General features: G+C 37.9%; 1 protein-coding gene across 6 annotated transcripts in view; it reads right to left on the reverse strand.

The window, feature by feature from the left end:
• Positions 1 to 1,901: 1,901 nt before the first annotated feature.
• The window catches only part of Atad1 (ATPase family AAA domain containing 1), a 48,425-nt gene continuing 31,748 nt past the window's right edge, over positions 1,902 to 18,578 (reverse strand). For all 6 annotated transcript variants that reach the window (XM_036166535.1, XM_036166493.1, XM_036166510.1 and 3 more), the window contains 4 exons: positions 17,917 to 18,006; positions 14,101 to 14,151; positions 5,824 to 5,957; positions 1,902 to 3,527 (listed from right to left, as the gene is read on the reverse strand). In XM_036166535.1, coding sequence (XP_036022428.1) covers positions 3,407 to 3,527; positions 5,824 to 5,957; positions 14,101 to 14,151; positions 17,917 to 18,006 — 396 coding nt within the window. In that variant the 3' untranslated portion in view covers positions 1,902 to 3,406. The remainder of the gene's footprint in view (positions 3,528 to 5,823; positions 5,958 to 14,100; positions 14,152 to 17,916; positions 18,007 to 18,578) is intronic.

Raw genomic sequence — 18,578 nt, forward strand, 5'->3', positions numbered from 1 at the left:
TGAAATGACTTCATTTTGATTTAATTTCATTTGCATGCAGTGACTCTTATACGCATTAGCTACACTTTAGTCAATTCAGTTAGGAGATTGTTTCATATGGTTCCCTTCTCTTGAATATGACTCCAAGAATATGCTGACTTGCATAAAAAAATTTAAAAAGATTTATCTTATTTTTAAGTGTGTGTGTGTGTGTGTGTGTGTGTGTGTGTGTGTGTAGGTAGGTAGGTAGGTAGGTAGGTAGGTAGGTACATGTAAATGCAGGTGCCCAGAGAAGTCAGAGGCATTGGACTCCCATGAAAATGGAATAGGCTACCGTGAATAGCCCAAAATGGGTGCTGGGAACCAAACTCACGTCCTCTGCAAGAACATACAGTAAATGCTCATAACTACTATATCAATTCTCCAGACCTTTGAACAGAATTTTTCCAGTACATAGAGGATGCTATAGCTTTCAGGCACCAAAATAATGCTAGAATTTTATTCATGTAGGCTATATCCTCAGTTTTTTGGAATTCTTTTTAATATCCTGACTTTAAGAGAGACTAAAGAAAGTGTAAGTATACATTACCCAATTTATTTCATCCAGAAGAAAGCCATAAAACTCTCCACAAATAACCTAATTACATTAAAAGAAAATCCTACCAATGAGATGCTATCATTTTTATCCAGGCAACTGAGCCTCAAGGCACTATCCTCTTGCATCAAACCCATGAATTACAGATGCTAAATAATACTAGTTTATTATGGTCCATGCAGAATATTTAGATTACTCCAACCCAGTTCTTAATGAGTTCTGGATCTATCTGCAGGTGGGGAGTGGAATTTGACAGGAAAGAAACAGTAAGACTGTTTGACACTAAACTGACTCAAACACTGAGTTTATCATCTTAATTTCAAAAGGCACAGAAACAACAGCAGACACCAAAACCTACTGTACGTCATCCAGCAGAAAGATTTCAGAGAAATGCCACACAGGCAGCCGTTTCATTTTTGTCCCTTGAGAGATGACAGAAATGGCTTAGAGATTGAAACACAGTTGTGCCAACAAGATACCCACATCAGTGTGTAAAGAATACCATCAGTATGACAGCTAACATTTGAGCAGTAACTATGCCAGGTACTCAGGAGTGCCTGCCTTTCTACTACCACACTGTCCAGCTCCCTCAAGCAGGTGCCACAGGCGCCTCATAGATGAGAAACGGAAACAAGGCAGCCAGTCTTGGGGTGTACAGTTCATTAGTGGGAAGTCTGGTTCTACATCCAGTATGTACAACCCAAATCAAAGGGCTTGTTTTGTTTTTCGAGACAGGGTTTCTCTGTGTAACAGTCTTGGCTGTTCTGGAACTTACTCTGTAGACCAGGCTGGCCTTGAACTCACAGAGATCCACCTGCCTCTGCCTCCTGAGTGCTGGGATAAAAAGCATGAGCCACTATACCCAGCTCCAAAGCAAATGTTTTAAAACCTAATACCCAACTACATATGTAAAATGTCTGTCTAAAGCAAGATGGAAATTACAAACAGTAAAATTACTTAAATCATATGAAAATAGTTTCATTTACTTTATGACTCAATATCCCTACATGATTCATGGCTGTTGGGATTACTGTATTTCTTCTCTTCATCTGGTGACTAGAACTATAACAAATTCAGTATTATAATGGATGATCTAAATTTAATAGATGAAAAGACACGGAGTATATGCAACACTTATGCCTGACCCTGCCATTTCATTAAAATTAAATAACTAACTCATATTAAAACAGTGTAATTCAGTATTAACATGTCTCCTGTAAAAGTGTGAAATCTCAACTTGTCCAACACACAAAGTTTATAAACAACAACAAAAAGCCACGATTTAAAAGCAACTGAGAAAGATCAAGGACGAAGAGGGGAAAAAGAATCAAAAGGAAGGGCCTTTTATTGTAAATTATAAAAAGCACATGTTTCTTGGTGTCTTGTGTTCCGCATTCATCTCACCCCATCTTCACAGTCTGCATGGCTTGCTCTGTGTTAGCCTACACACTCCCCTGCAGTCTTCAGCCACCAAAGCACAGATGCAGGAGTAAAGCGTCCAGTAGGTCTTGTGAGACACATTACCACAGAAAATAAGCCAATAAACCCATGAAGATTTACATTTCAAAGAACTAAAACAAGTAATAAAAACAAAAGCATTTTTGCCATAATTTAATCTGTCTGATGATTCAGAGGCACCTAAAGATTGTGCTGTGGCATTATCTTCTGCTCTGTTGTATGCTGAGGTGCCCGCAACAGAATTCTGGTTACTGAGGTCTGAAAATAGAGAGCTTTATATGTGGTTCACACAGCATCAAGTGACTACAGATACAACACAGGAATTCTGATGTATATATTTGTACAATTTATACTATGCTGAGAAAAAAATTTAAATTTAAGTTACAAAATGAGTATTTTTTAGTACACTTAGTAATGACTATTTATATAAACTATCATGTTGTTTGGGTGACCAAATGAAATTTGAACATAATTAAAGAACATGTAACTTTTAAACAACATTTAAGGAACGTAGCTATAGAACTGTTACACTGAAAGTCATGTACATGTATTAATGAGCACTGAGGTTTCTCAAATCCACTGTTTTTGAAAGGTTTTCAACCCATCTTAATGTAAATCAATGTAAAACTTAAAAAAGCCTACTCAGGTGTTATAGCAGAATGAGGTGAACTCAATGCTGATCAGTCTGCCTAACAATCAACCACTTAATGCTGATCACTGAGAAAATTATGTTTGCTATTTGATTCTCCTGACAATCATTATAATTGAGACACATGTACACATTCAGATGTGGTTGATTCAACCAACTACAGAGGACATTTTCAACTTAAAAGTGGCCTAAAGAAGTGATAACTAGGAATGGCCGAATCTCTGTACCTGTCAGATCCTGCCTTAAATCCAAGTTTTGCTACAGACTACCTGGTGCTTTTGGACTTCATAGTTGGGGTTTAAAAAAAAAAAAAAAAGTTTCTGTATTCAAGCCTATCTACAGAACATCAAAGAAAAATGTAGATATATACATTTTGATATACATTCGTACATACACACTCACCACATTCACACTCACATGACTAGAAAGCAGCACCTAACCACATCCCACTCTTCACTACTAACTGAACAAATCATTTATTACTTTAAGACCAGCTTAGACTCTATAAGGCTATGACAGCATATGGCTAAAAGGTCAAACAAGCACCCACACAGGCTGACTGAACTTCCTCCTCATGATTTCAACAAGCAGTAATACCATTGACATGACAGACGGTAATAACTTAGGATCTGAGTATAAAACCACAGACAGGATCTCCCTCACTGATGTAAGGATGAGAGTGCATCCCACACGAGATCACTGAACCATACAAATGATCTTTACTTCTAATCTAAACAAACATGAGTCAAAACATTCTGAAACGCTGCATCCTTTGATTTCTTCATCTTTTCGATTGCCCGATGCAGGTCCTGCTGCTGCACAGGCCGGATTTCATCTTCATCATGACTAAAATGTAAACAAAACCATCAAATTGCCAAATCATTTCAGAGTACACCTACCTAAAGTATTTTACAAAGATTAAAAAGATGTAGGTGGTTTAAAATTATGTTTTTAATTATATGAGTATACCAATAGTTTCTTTCCCATTCAAGATCCCCAAGAGAATGACAACACATTAGACCCACTCTTCTAGAAATTATCTAATACAAGAGCAAATAAACGTGAATATGAAAGTCATAAGACATTCTTTTACGATTTTTACTTTATGTGTATGAGTGGCTGCCTGCATGTACATTTGTAAGACATGTATGTGCCTGGTGCCCTTGGAGGTTAGAAGGCGGCACCAGATTCCCCGGAACTAGAGTTACAGACAGTAGTGAGCCACCATGTCGGTGCTCTAACCCTTTTCCAAGAGCAGCCAGTGCTCTAACCCACTGAGCCATCTCTCCAGCTTCCTTAAAAGATACTTTTTAAAAAAGCTTTATTTAGCTCAGTAGTAGAGCGCTTGCTAGCCAAGCGCTAGGCCCTGGGTTCGATCCTCAGCTCAAGGAAAAAAAAAAAAAAAAAAAAAAAAAAGCACTGAGTAGAAACAGTTAGCAAAAGCAAAATGGCTGTGTAAAATCAATTACTTCATACCAAGAATTTAAGAACAGGACATTTTCATTCAAGAATGGCAGCTATCCAAACAGAAGCCTACCACCAGAAATCAAGTTACTCTTGTGAATAGAAGCAAAACCTAGCATTCCTAGGCATATAATCATGTACATGTATAGCTTTTTACAAGATAGAAATGAAACTCAATGTTCTCAGTTAAAGAACAACTAATCCAAGTCTCCTTTACTTTAATCTTGGCCAAACAAACAAACCTGGTAGGTCTGTTACTTGGTAGTTCACAGACACTTGGATGATTCAGGTCTAACAGCCAGATTTCACACTGACATCTGCAAGGCTTTCAAGTGCTTTGCCTTTCATTATTAATGTAATTAACTTAAGCAAGGTTTATTTTTTCCTTTTAATTTCTTCTGTTAGAAAAAAGACATTTAGAATGTAGTTTTTTTTTTTTTTTTGGATGATGATGTTAAAACATTCCCAACTTGCTGAAAACAGCTGGAATTACATGGCAGCACATGACTGGGATGCATCTCACATGGGGCAGGAGGGGCAATAGGGTGAGTGAGAGTCAAGCTACTGTCTGGCAGGGACTTCACACAGAAGTAAACATGAGCTTTGAGGGAAGCTTACTATGGCACCACACAGTCATTAGATGCTGAACACCACAGGCAAGTCAGGGTTACCTGGTACGAAAACTTCAGAGTAAGAAAGTCACACTCCTGTAACATGACTCAAAGGTACACCGCTTTACTAAGAAATTCTTTATCAGAGAGTGGACATTTTGATACGCAGTATACTGCCTCAGGGGAAAGGCCTTTTGGGACTCTTTCTCAAAAGAGTTAATTGAGGGTGAAATTATTTTTGCTTGAAGTGTGACAAAAATGATTTCTCAAACTCACCACACTTTAAATAGATTTCAAGTAAAATTTACTAACACAAGAAACGGTATGTCAGTAGCTGCATTATTGTCCAGTTGAAGCCCTGTCCACAGCAGCCCCACACTCCTTATGTGTGAGGCTCCTGAAGATAACACACTCCTTTCTACTAACTGAGTTGAAAGATGCAGACACCATCTATAGGTTCTAGAGAATGCCATTTTCCTAACAAAGAGGGTAAGCCTGGGTTTCTGTAACTCATTCCATTATTTATCAAATGAAATCCAGCATTTTTGCCCCTTAATTCTAGAACATCCCCACAGTAATTTCTCCATTTGCAGAACTCCTGTTTATAGAAAAATGGCAGCAGTGGTTAGGAGATGGCTCAAGAGGTCAAGTGCTTGCATGAATGCATGAGGACCTGAGTTTGATGTCACAGTTAAAAAAAAAGGGGGGGTGTGTGTGCCTGTAATCCCAGAACTGGGAAGGTGGCGACAGAAGGACCCCTGAGTTTGCTGACCAACCAGTCTAGCAGATTTAGAGACCTCTGGGTTCAATAAGAAGACCCCTATCATCTGAAAAACTAGGGTGGAGAGCAATTGTGAGACACCTAATACCAACCTGCATACACACACATGAACATGTGTACATATACATACATAAATACATACCAAAAAATAGCAATAAATAAAGGAGGGAATGAGTTGTTAATTCAATTATCTTTTTCTATAAGTAGGCTGGTATAGAGGAAAATAACAACAATCATCTAATCAAAAGGGTTTGACAAATACCAGAAATCAAGTCTAAATAGTTACCTTTCCTCTGATGTAGAATTGACATACTCCCTGACACACAGAAGGGCAGCATCTCGACACATTTCTTTTAGGTCACTTCCTGAAAACCCATCAGTTTCCTGGGCAACTTCTAGAAGATCTACATGTCTATCCACCTTAAATAAACATGAAACACACTTATAATAAATATATAAAATTAAGCAAAATATTTCTAAATATCCATCTGAGAGTTAATGTTTAATTTGTCATAACAGCCAACAGAAACAGAAAAGTATTGCTAGTTCCATAAAAACTTAGAAATTAAAATTTTTAATTTTCAAAAAGAAATCTAATTTTCATTGTCACTACTACTGAAACATGCCTAAGTGTCTTTATACTTAAAATTCCTTTGAAGTGTAATGCTTTAATATTCTGCTATCTCATACTGGGCGGTGGTGACACACGCCTTTAATCCCAGTACTCGGGAGGCAGAGGCAGGGGGATCTCTGTGAGTTCGAGGCCAGCCTGGTCTCCAAAGCGAGTTCCAGGAAAGGCATAAACTACAGATACCCTGTCTCGAAAAAAAAAAAAAAATTCTGCTACCTCAATACTAATTTAATTAAGTACTTGTTTTGTACTTCCATCTAAGCTTACAGTAAAGCCCATTAATAGGTTTGAGGGAATTTAAAACACACTAATGTGCAGACAAAGAAGAGAAAATAAACAAGGAAATAATCTATTGTGATTATTATCTATGATCTGAGCTCTCATTTCCATAAGCGCCTTATGGGTATCGTTTTCATTTAATCCTGCAAGTAAGCTGAGCAATTTTCATATTCTGTTAACAGTCTGGAGGCTGGGCAAGGGAAGACAGGTTATAGAAGTAGGATCTGTACAGGCAACAGACGTCCAACCCTATTTTCTCCCCATATACACATCTGCCATCGTGATTTTCTTCATTCCGGTGAAATGCCATCTTTATTAGTTACTCAATTTCTAATTGTGAAGTGTTTTGTCTTAAGAACAGTAATTTCTAAACAAGGACAAAAGACAGAGGAAGCTGGGTGCAGGGGCACATGCCTGTTACTCCATTACCTCAGCAAGCAAGATTCAGGAAATTGAAGGCTAGCCTGAGCTACCAAAGCTCAAAAAAATGAGTACCCTTCTCAAACAAACAAATCTCAAAAGGAAACATGAGGATATTATTCATTTCATTAAAAGAACTTGGATGGGATCTTCCTTTTTTTTTTTCAGTTTTATAGAATAATTTGACAAGTACTGGCTTAAGTTGTTCTTTGAAGGTTTGAAAGAATTCTGTGGTGATTCTATTTGGCCCTGGGCTTTTTCAGTTGGCAGATTTTAATTTTTTTATATTTAACTTTACATGCATGAATTTCTGCCTGTGTACTATGTGTGTACCTGGTCACCATGGAAGACAGAAGAGGACATTGGATCCCTGGGAACTGGAGTTAGGATGGTTGTGAGACATCATGTGGATGTGGGGTCTGGAACCTGGGTCTTCTGAAAGAGTGACAAGTATTCTAAACCACTGAACCATCTCTCTAGCCCCTATTCGGAAGATTTTTAATTACTGCCTCAAGTGACCTGTTTGTTATAGAGCTGTTTAAATTATTTACTGAATCTTGATTTAAATTTAGTATATCATATAAAAATTCACCTATTTCTATTAGGTTTTCTAGTTTGGCAAATAGTTTTAAAACTATGCCATCAGGATTTTCTCAATTTCCTCAGTATCTGTTGTAATGTCTCCTGCCTCATCTCTAATTTTATTAATTAAGATCTTTGTTATTAAATTTTGCTTGTTTGCTTCTATTTCATTAATCTCTGTCCTGATTTTAGCTATTTCTCTTGGTCCACTGCTATCGAGATTTTTTTTTTATTATTTCTCGTTTTTCCAATTCCCTAAAGGCATCATCAGGTTATCTGAGACCTAATATTAATGTAGAAACTTAGAATTGTATATTTCTTACTGCCTGCTATGTAGCTATGACCTTCAAATCACAGTGTCATCTTCCTTAAATGGAAATGGAAATGATAAGAAGTTATTTATCTTTGATAAAAAGGAAACTGAACTTAGAGGCTAAGAGAACTGTGCAAGAAGCAACACATACACACACACACACACACACACACACACACACACACACACACAAATAAATACTAAATAAATTTTTAAAAGGAAAGAATAAGAGCCAGGCGGTGGTGGTGGCATATGCCTTTAATTCCAGCACTCAGGAGACAGAGGGAGGCAGGTCTGTAAGAGTTTGAAACCAGCCTGGTCTATAGAGCAAGCCTGAGCTACATAGTGAGACCCTGTCTCCAAAAAACAAAACAAAAAAAGTGTTGGAGAGATGGCTCAGTGGTTAAGAGCGCTGGCTGTTCTTCCAAAGGACCCAGGCTCAATTTCTAGCATCTATATAAAAGTCTGTAATTCCAATTCCAGGGGATTTGACACCTTCATACAGACACACATTCAGACAAAACACCAATGCACATAAAATAAAAATAAATCATTAAAAAAAAAAAAAAAAAAAGTAAAGCCCAGCAGTGGTGGCACACGCCTGTAATTCCAGCACTTGGGAGGCAGAACCAGGCGGATCTCTGTGAGTTCAAGGCCAGCCTGGTCTACAGAGTGAGTTCCAGGAAAAGTGCAAAGCAAAGCTACACAGAGAAACCCTGTCTCGAAAAACCAAAAAAAAAAAAAAAAAAAAAAAAAGGGAAAGAATGATAGGCTATCCTAAAAACAATCTTTTAGGATACAGAAAGCAGAAGCAAAATCCTAGCTAAGAACCTGTTAGATGTAGGAAATGTGTACAACTAGGCTGGAAAGAGGGCAGAGGTTGGATTTTACATATGCATGTCATAAAATGTTAAGGTTACTACCAAGAGTATGTAAGTCCAAAATCAGTACAGGAAGAGAAGAAAGGAAATAGGAAATGTAAATACACTGCGGCACTGAGACTGCAGTGGGGTAGAAAGCAAAAACAAGGCACATTTCATGGAAAGAACTAATTAAGAACAAATCAGCTCAAGCTCATAATAAGAACAAATGCAAACAACTAAACTAAAGCAAGATTATAATACAATAAAAATGTGGCTGAGTATTAAGGCAGTCACATATACTGAAAGAAGGCAGGCTCTGTTGTTACACTTGAAGGAAAAACTACACAGGTGAAAACAAATGCTTAAAGTCAATATGCAAGGCAAATATTAAATGAAATGAGCATGATGTTCTTTTAGTTGCATTAGATCAGATTTAGGTACACTAGAGTACAATCTTTTCTTAATGCATATTTAGGGAAATAAGTCATTGCATGACAAGAAAAAGTTCACTAGAAAAAAAAAAATCCTTCTGTACCTGCACATACACCTATCATTTCAGAATATAAGCAGCAAAAATACCTATGAAGCAAATGAACAAGCCACAATACTAACATGTCTTGCTTATATGCTGACAGGTCACAAAATGAAGTCTGAGTCTACTTAGTAACATGCAAGCATGATAATGCTGCTTTTATTAAATGTATGCTATCAATGGGAGACTTTTAAAAACAAAACTGAATGAATTTTAGATTTTACTGAAGCAGTATTATACCTTATCATATAAAAACAAGTAAAAGAGAAATGAGACATTTGTAAGTCAGCAATTAACCAAGGAACATTCATATTTTGCATTATAAACTGATTAAAGACTAATATGTATGCTTTCATGAGTACAAAACAGAGTGCTAAAGTCTCTGTACCCACAACAAAAATAATTCTAAAAATTTCCAAAGACCTTATTGTGTCTAAAAAAATTTTTAAGTCCACTAAAATTGGTTTAAATTACACGAGTCATTTCTTAAGTTTGAATGAGACAAATACCTTAAATTTCATCATTTATATTCACCATCTACATGTGACTCATCTACATGTAAAACATCTACACCAGCCTATATATGTTGTTCAAAAACATTAAGTTACCAAGCATGGTGGCACATCCTTGGCAGGCAGGTCTCTGTGAGTTCAAGGCCAGCCTAATCAAGTTCCAGAACAACCAATGCAGTGAGACCCTGTCACAACAAACAAGTAAAAAAAAAAAATGTTGGCCTGGTGGTGGATGGCACATGCCTTTAATCCCAGTGCTCAGTAGGCAGAAGCAGGTGGATCACTGTGAGTTTAAGGCCAGCTTGGTCTACAGAGCAAGTTTGGGCTACACAGTGAAACCCTGTCTCAGGAAGAAAAAAAGATTTTAAAAAAGTATTTCCTGAAACTATATAAAACATTTCATGACCATATGTAGATTTCTTAGGAAAGGCTATCTAGCTTTTATCTTGATGATCTAAACTGATATGTTCCTTCAACTTCTATATACAGTATACAGAATTGCTAGAGTGGACACATGACAAATTTTAGTGATGTTGGGAGGTATTTGGTCCATGAGAGAACCATCATGGATGTACTAATGTTACCTGTCAATGACTTAGTACCAAATTTCAAGTTTAGGATTTTAAACTTTTTATTTTTGCTTTTCATGAAGTATCAGAACGTGACTATGTACTATCATCATGCACTTGAACTTTCCGACATCCAGAATAGAATTATGAACTAAATATTCTGATTGTGAACTATTATATTCTGATACAACAGCAGAATATGGCCCAACATGAAACAAATTGGGGTGCTGGAGAGATGGCTCAGTGGTTAAGCAGAGTGCTCTTGCGGAGGTCCAGGGCTCCATTTCCAGCACTGACATGATGGCCCCCCAACTCTAACTCCAGTTCGACTTGTCAAACTGTCTCCTCTGTCCTCCACAGGCACTCACACATGGTGCACTTAAATCATACAGGCAAACTATCCACACACATAAAATAATAAACCTTTTTTCTTTAAAAGAAACTAATTAAAGCACTGCTTCTAAAGAAAACAATTAGACAAAAAGGTGTAACCAGAAAGAACTTCACTGTCATAAATGACGATCCATCAAAAATACTAATTTTTTTGTTCTTTAGCAAAACAATTTGATTCTAAAATCCCCATAGGAAAAAATAAAGTTCTCCTGCAGGATAGAAAGGTCTAACAATAGAAGGTGTTAAGCTGTCTCCAGGTGAAGACAATGTGGAGCTAGCATAAACAGACAGACAGCCCTCACCCATCACCACCTGTGGCAGGTGAGAGCACTGGCGCTGGAGTCACAAGAGTAGGAGAGCTATCCCCGACCCTCACCAGCTATAGTGCATGAGAAAGCATCCTCTGCTTCCTGTCTGGACAGCACACTAGACCTGACCCTGTTGTTGGGGACACAGGTAGGCCAGCCCTGAGAGCGTGAGAACAAACAGCAAAGCTGACTCTGCCCCTCCCTCATCTGTCATGTGGTGGTATGGGTGAGGGAAAGATGCCCTCCCCACTCCACACCCTTCTACCTCTGGCAGGTAAGAGAGCTAGCCCCAGGGCCATGATCGTGAGAGAACTAGCCTGGCTCTACACCACCTACAGGGCACAGGAGAGCGGGGTCTGCACCCTTCCTGGGCAGCACACTAGAGTTGACACTGTTGTCTGGTTGCAGCTGAGCCAGCCCTGAGCGTGTGAGAGCAGAAGAGCTGATACTCCCATATCCCCACAGCAATCGCTAAAGATGCCCTGGCCCTGGCCTGGGCAAAACAGCAGCTGGCCCTGGGGATGTAAGTGAGAGGAAAGGGATCTGAGGGCCTAATAGCAGGAGAACTGGCCCTGCTCCTTGCTGTAGGCGGCAGTGGGTGAGCTAGCCTGGGCTGTGCTGGAGAGCTCATCCATGTAGTGACAATGAGGGAAAGCTAGCGACCTGACCAGCCCAGCTACCACCCAGGCCCAGAAGCAGGGCTATGAGTAGGCCACCCCAACATCCACATTGTCTATGAACTGTTGAGCATGTGAAGGGGACGAACCTACAGATCCAAAACAGCAGGCTCTCCACGACACAGGATAACAACAGGATATCCAAGAAGAGCCCCTGGGAGAGCCCATTGTCAGTGGTGTGGCAGAAACCAGAGGCCTCCAGGCAGCCCAATGAATCATGGCAATGAACACATGTAAGTAAAGGCGAGCAGACTAAGGAGTAAGCTGTGTGTCCCAACAGGCCACACTACAGCTTCCACAACAAGATTTTTTTGGTGTTGTTGTTTTTTGCTTTGTTATGTCTCTTTGTTTAGTTTAGTTTTTCTTTTAAATTTGGTTTTGTTTTGCAGGGAGGTTGCAAGGGCAGAAGGTAGTTCGGTAGGACAGAGAGATAAGTGGGATCGAATGCATGATGTGAAGAAGTCCACATAGAATCAATAAAAGTAAAAACAAACCCTACAAAGGCTGAACACAGACCAATCAGCTGATACAGTCTAGGTTTTCTTTCTTTTTTTCCTATTAAACCAGAAGCAATCTTTATTCCAGAAAAATAAAAATAAATTAAAATTAAAATAAAACACTGCAGGGCACAAAAGCTTATCAGCTAGCTGAGACCACAGCCAATGCTGGAATTCTGGGCTATGGCGGTGAAGGCAGTTACTAACCCCCTTTTATAGTATCAGGCACAGGGTGCATGCTAGGAGTCATGTAGAAACAACTATAAAAGTTAACTGTGGTCCAGGCAGTTGTTGCTATAAGGGACAAGGGGATTAAAAGTTAACCCCTGGCTGTTGACAGCAGAGCTGGCTGTAAAGCAGACAGCCATTGTTAGCAGTTAACCCTTAGAGCTGATGACTGTCAGTTTTCATCTCATAAGCTTTATAATTTTATGATATGGATTTCAGTACAGATTGGTAATACTAATGTATCTAAAACTTTTATGTCATTTTTGTAAGATAGTTTGTGTAGGCCTCAGAGGATTAAAAGAGTCGTAAAACCGGGATCCACTTCATAGAAGGACCCCAGATAAGTACAGCTTATTCCTAAAGATGGTATTTTTTTTCTCTCTCTTGGTCTTGGGACTCCTGCTATTCCCAATTACTAAGGACATAAGCCTACAGATTCCAAATAAATTCACAAATTTTAACTTCTGTTCCTAGTTTAAAATTGTCTCAACAGGCTTCCACTTGGCTGGCAGACACTCCAAGCTTCAGTTGCTGACTCCACTGCTTTGGACTTGCTAAAAAGCTGATGTGAACCAGCCCAGCCAATTTGAATGCTCCTTGTCTCCAGCTGGGTCAAATCAGATGCTTCTGATAAATGCCCCATTGCCTAAATTCCCTCCTTACCTTTGACTAGCCCTTTTTTAGCCTTCCTGGGCCCTGACTAACTACACCCTGATTCAGCTTGAAGCAGCTATAGAAGAGAATACATCATCCCTGCTCCCAAAACAGGATAAATAGGCCAAGTCAAAGGAGAACTCCCTGACACAAGGGAGTCAAACTGGCTAACTATAATGCCCACTGATATACCAAGAAAATGGGCCCAGAGTTATCAAATGATAGATTAACTAAAATGATTCTACAGTAAGATAAGACATTTAACTTCCTTTATACAGAACCAAAAAGGTTATTATATGGCTTAAAATTATTATTTTATATAAATCATTCAAGATTATAGTCTGGCTTATATTTAGACCTAAAAGAATCAAAGGTTTGATTCTGATTATAACTTGAGGGGGGAATGAAGGGTCCAGGAATATAAAAACAGTCTAGGTTTTCTTAACGGACTCCACTAAGGGAAAGCCACAAAGCTCAGTCACTGGCATTGGGATAGCTAAGCATCCACTCAGAAAAATGGTAGCGTAATATTATAGTTTAAAATCCACATAAATTCCAAATATATCAAAGATTTAAAACTTAAGACAAAGCTGGAAAGCAGAGGCAGGAGGATCTCTGTGAGTTCGAAGCTAGCCTGATCTACAGAGTAAGTTCCAGGACAGACAGGACTGCTGCACAGAGAAACCCTGTCTCAAAAAATGAATCAATCAATCAATCAATCAATCAATCAATGAAAGAAAGGGAGAAAAAAAGAAAGAGCAATAAAGTAAAAACAAGAAACAAAATGGGAAGCAGAAATAAAAATACACAATAAAGTAAAAACAAGAAACAAAATGGAAAACTTCTTTAAAACATATTCTTACATAAGCATAAAATGTTGTGAAAAATACCACAGTATTTTAATCTGTAAACACACTGCTCTTTAAAAAAAAACTACTTCAAATGTATCATATTTATTGAGTTACATCAACAGTGCAGAGTTTATCAATATTTGGTGAAGTTTAAAGCTACATTATTCTCAGGTACCTTTTTCATTTCTTTCTAAAATGACCTTATAAACAAAAACATATTTTTAAATGAGAATAAATCATAATTCTCTACTTACATTTTCATTTTTCAAGATGAGTTTCAAGATAGCTTCTCTTTGTTTTAGAGCCTAAAACCAAGAAATTTTCCAATTAGCATTTAAAAAACCTACTGGTCAACTAATTTTTGTTTTTCCTTTGTAAATTTTTAGATAATAACTGATAGAGGTTAAAGCAATGTATCATACAATGTTCTACAGTAACCATCTGAGTTAGTCTGTTTCTCATTCATGTCTGGCAAATACACTTAGTAGTTATTGAGAAAAAAAATATCAAAATACAATGTCTTTCCCATTTTTCTAACACAGAGTGTGCCTTACTGGAACTTACTATATAGACCAGGCTGGACTCAGCCTGTGGTGATTTTTTTGCCTCTATCCCACACATGCTGAGACTACAGGCATGTATGACATGTCAGCTTTTCCTATACAGTCCTATAGTCTGCATTTTTTCCTTTATTAAATTTATGAAAGGTCATCATCACAAACACCTTTTAGTCAATTTTTAATTAAGGCTTTTCTTTGTTTTAAAAATCAGCATACAAGAATGGGTGGTGGTGGTGCACGCCTTTAATCCCAGCACTCGGGAGGCAGAGCCAGGCGGATCTTTGTGAGTTCAAGGCCAGCCTGGTCTACAGAGCGAGATCCAGGAAAGGCACAAAGCTACACAGAGAAACCCTGTCTTGGAAAAAAAAAAAAATCAGCATACAAAGTAACTGTCTCATGGCATTTCATACATGCGTGCTTTTCATTAATAATTGGAAGACACGATAATACTGTCTTGGTTCCTCCACTTCAATAAAAACTTCTGTGCTCATTAATATTAGGATTTAAATGTTAATGATTTCCTTCAGTGATACATTATATTTTCACATCAGAGAACAGAAACTACACTTAACTCATTTTATAAAATGACATAAAGCTGGTTATGCTGGAGCATACCTCTAATACAAGCACTTGGAAGGTAGGGAAAGGAGGATGAAGACTTCCAATCATCCTCAACTACACTGTGAAGTCAAGATCAGCCTGGGCTACATAAGAACCTATCTAAACAACAATAAATGAAATAAGGAATACCTTATAGAAATCATAATAAACAAAGGAAGGGAAACCTTACATAAAAATAGATGGATTTTAAATTTGTTATAGCTAAGTTCATTCTCATTAGCGTTAAGAAAATATTTTGAACTCATTATAAAATCATTTGGTAAGCAAAATAAAATTCTGTTGTTGCTATAACTTGTGTATCAAACAGAAAGGTTAGTTTGTTGTATTACATAATCATCGACAACTACCTTTTAATTAATAAGTTTTTTGTTTGGAGAGGAATTTTAGTATATTAACAGTATACAAATCTCTAAAAAACAGATGGTTACTGTAATTCATTCTGATAATGCACACAGTATTACATTGACAGTTTTAATAACCACTACTTCTGTATTGTATCCTTCTTTTTTTTTTTTTTTTTTTTGGTTTTTCAAGACAGGGTTTTCCCGTGTAGCTTTGCACCTTTCCTGGAACTCACTGTGTAGCCCAGGCTGGCCTCGAACTCACAGAGATCCGCCTGGTTCTGCCTCCCAAGTGCTGGGATTACAGGCATGCGCCACCACCGCCCAGCTGTATCCTATTTTTATACAACAGGCACATCAAAACCCTTAGCTCTATTTAGAATTACATTTCATTTTTTTTATTTTTTTTAACTCTTTTTTTAAAAACACATTCATTTTGGGGAGAAGTACACATGGAGGTCAGATGACAGCTTTGTATTGTTTTCTCCTTCCACTACACGGGTCCCCAAAACTGTCTTCAGGTTTGGTTGCCAGTGCCTTTAACCACTGAGCCATCCTGTCAGTCTTACAACTGAATTTCCGATACAGATAACTAATCTTGGCATTCAGAATCATATAAACAAATGTTCTTTATATTAGTCTAATGTCTTGCTTGCAAAACTAGAGAATGTACACAAAGTCCACCTAAACAGCTGCAGTCTACCTTTCCCAACTTATATCCATCAGTTTTCTTCAGTGCTCTAAGGGAACTAAAAACCCACCCACTAACCTACTTCCACACTTTCTTACCTTTGCTCACTGACAGGAAGGCTTTGTTTGTCTCATTTACCTATAACATTCCTATATCCTTAAGGCCCAACAAGTTTGTGTAAACCCCACTAACTCCATAGAAGAGTTAGCTTTCATTATCATTTCAGACTCACACAGCTCTGTATCCATACCTCGAAAGCACATTTTACATTATTTACTTATGAGTCTGCCTCCCCTGCAACACAGAGTTCTCTAAGGACAAGAGTTGTCTTCCATCACTGGAGCCCAGTAAGTGTCTGACATATATTAACACTCAGTAAGTATTAGTTACAGTAAATATATATAATTATTAGTTTTCTATCTCTTTAAAAAAGACCTCATTGATTTATCGGGTAATGTTCAAATGGAATGACTGTATATACCCTCGGAAGAACCAGATGTGCTGGCTATAGCATGTGTCTTATCAGAGGATTTTACAAAGCCCACAGCCTTCAACTTTTAGGAGCCCATTTTCACTGGATCACCTGAATCTGATCACTTACAGAATATGAGTGGGACAAATGATCTAGCCAAAGATTATAATGGAGTTTGGCGAAAAATTCTAAGATTATGAATGGAGTTAGAATATTTTCATTACAAAATCTGAAAGGAATAACTACCTAAATTCCCCTAAGTGCCTATAAATATAATAAGCTGCTCATGCGGAACACATCTTCTACCATGAGAACCTAGTGTTTTCAATAAAAAAGCTGACTAAAGCCAGATGGTGGTGGCACACGCCAACACTTAAGAGGCAGTCAGGCGGATCTCTGTGAGTTCAAGGCCAGCCTGGTCTACAGAGGGAGATCCAGGAAAGGCACCAACACTACACAGGGAAACCCTGTCTCAGAAACTCCCCCCTCCAAAAAAAAAAGAAAAAAAGAAAAAAAAAAAAGCTGATTAAAGTCACAATTACATGATTTCCTACAGAAACTATAGGGTGTTACTAAAGTTATAACAACCTACTAGAGGGTACATGTTAACAAAAAAGAACGCTAGGAGAAGAGAGCAATGAAGAAAGGTGCAGTAGTTCACTGCTGTACATCAGCACTTTGGAAAGCGAGGTAACAAGAGGACTTCCATGAGTTTCAAGTCACAGAGATAAACTCCAGTCTCAAAAACCAAACCAAAGAAGTGAAGGTGGAAGGCCACCCACACTTTCCCTTCATTAGCTAGAGCACAGCACAGTGCTTCCGGAATCATTAGCTGTCAGAGAAGCTCCAACTAATTGTTAATAATAAAAATCACAGTTGTTCTTCTTCAGGCTAGGTATTCAGAAAACAACAGTCCTTTAACCTCTAGTTCCCAAATTCAATTGTGTTAATCTAAAACTTCAATTCTATTTTCTTCTGTGTTTTCCTAAGGTAAACTACTAAATAAAGTATGCAGGCAATTTTGAGTTAATTATATTCTTGGGGAAAGAGCAAATGCACTGATCTTATTTAAAGAAAAGGAGTTAGAAAGGGCACAGCCTAGTGGAGTTTCTTATTCCTCTCTTTTTCATAAATAAATCCAAAGAAACAAAACAATTTTTTGTTGTTGTTTTCCAAGACAGGGTTTCTCTGTGTAGCTTTGCACCTTTCCTAGATCTCACTCTGTAGACCAGGCTGGCCTCGAACTCACAGAGATCCACCTGCCTCAGCCTCCCGAGTGCTGGGATTACAGGTGTGCACCACCACCACCCGGCAAATAATTCTTCTTAAAAACCTATTTAAAAGGCAATTGTTTCCCTTTAAAAAATATAATTAAAACTACTTACAGGCTGGTTGATGTGAAATCTTGTAGGCATTCTTCTCATTATAGCCGAGTCAAGGTCTTGAGGGCGATTGGTAGCTCCCATCACTATAACCTAAACATATAAAGAAAAACAAGGCATTAAATTCTACCAACAATAAATATTCTCTGAGGTCCTTATCATTAAGACTTAGAAATGCCGGGCAGTGGTGGCCCATGCCTGTAATCCCAGCACTTGGGAGGCAGAGCGAGGAGGATCTCTGTGAGTTTGAGGCCAGCCTGGGCTACAGAGCGAGTTCCAGGAAAGGCGCAAAGCTACACAGAGAAACCCTGTCTCGAAAAACCAAAAAGACTTAGAAATGGCTTTTAAACTAGTCTTTTTAAGAGAAATCTCACTGTAACCCAGCATTAGTCAAATGTTTATAAGTAAAACTGAAGTTAATCATATATTTAAAAAGAAAAATCAAACAATGGCATATCTGGAAAGACTAGTGAAACATACATACTTGATGTCTAGCAACTAAATCATCTACTCTATATAGTTATAAGAACCATTATTGAAGAAGTGTAGTTTTTACAAATGCTTGTATTTCATAAAAATATGGTCAATGAGTACCTATACATATATATACAAGTATTATAAAAATGTTAAAATGATTTGTATTTTATAAAATATGGTTCCCTATT

The sequence above is a fragment of the Onychomys torridus genome, chromosome 1 (genome assembly GCF_903995425.1).
Source record: "Onychomys torridus chromosome 1, mOncTor1.1, whole genome shotgun sequence".
Classification (NCBI taxonomy): Eukaryota; Metazoa; Chordata; class Mammalia; order Rodentia; family Cricetidae; genus Onychomys; species Onychomys torridus.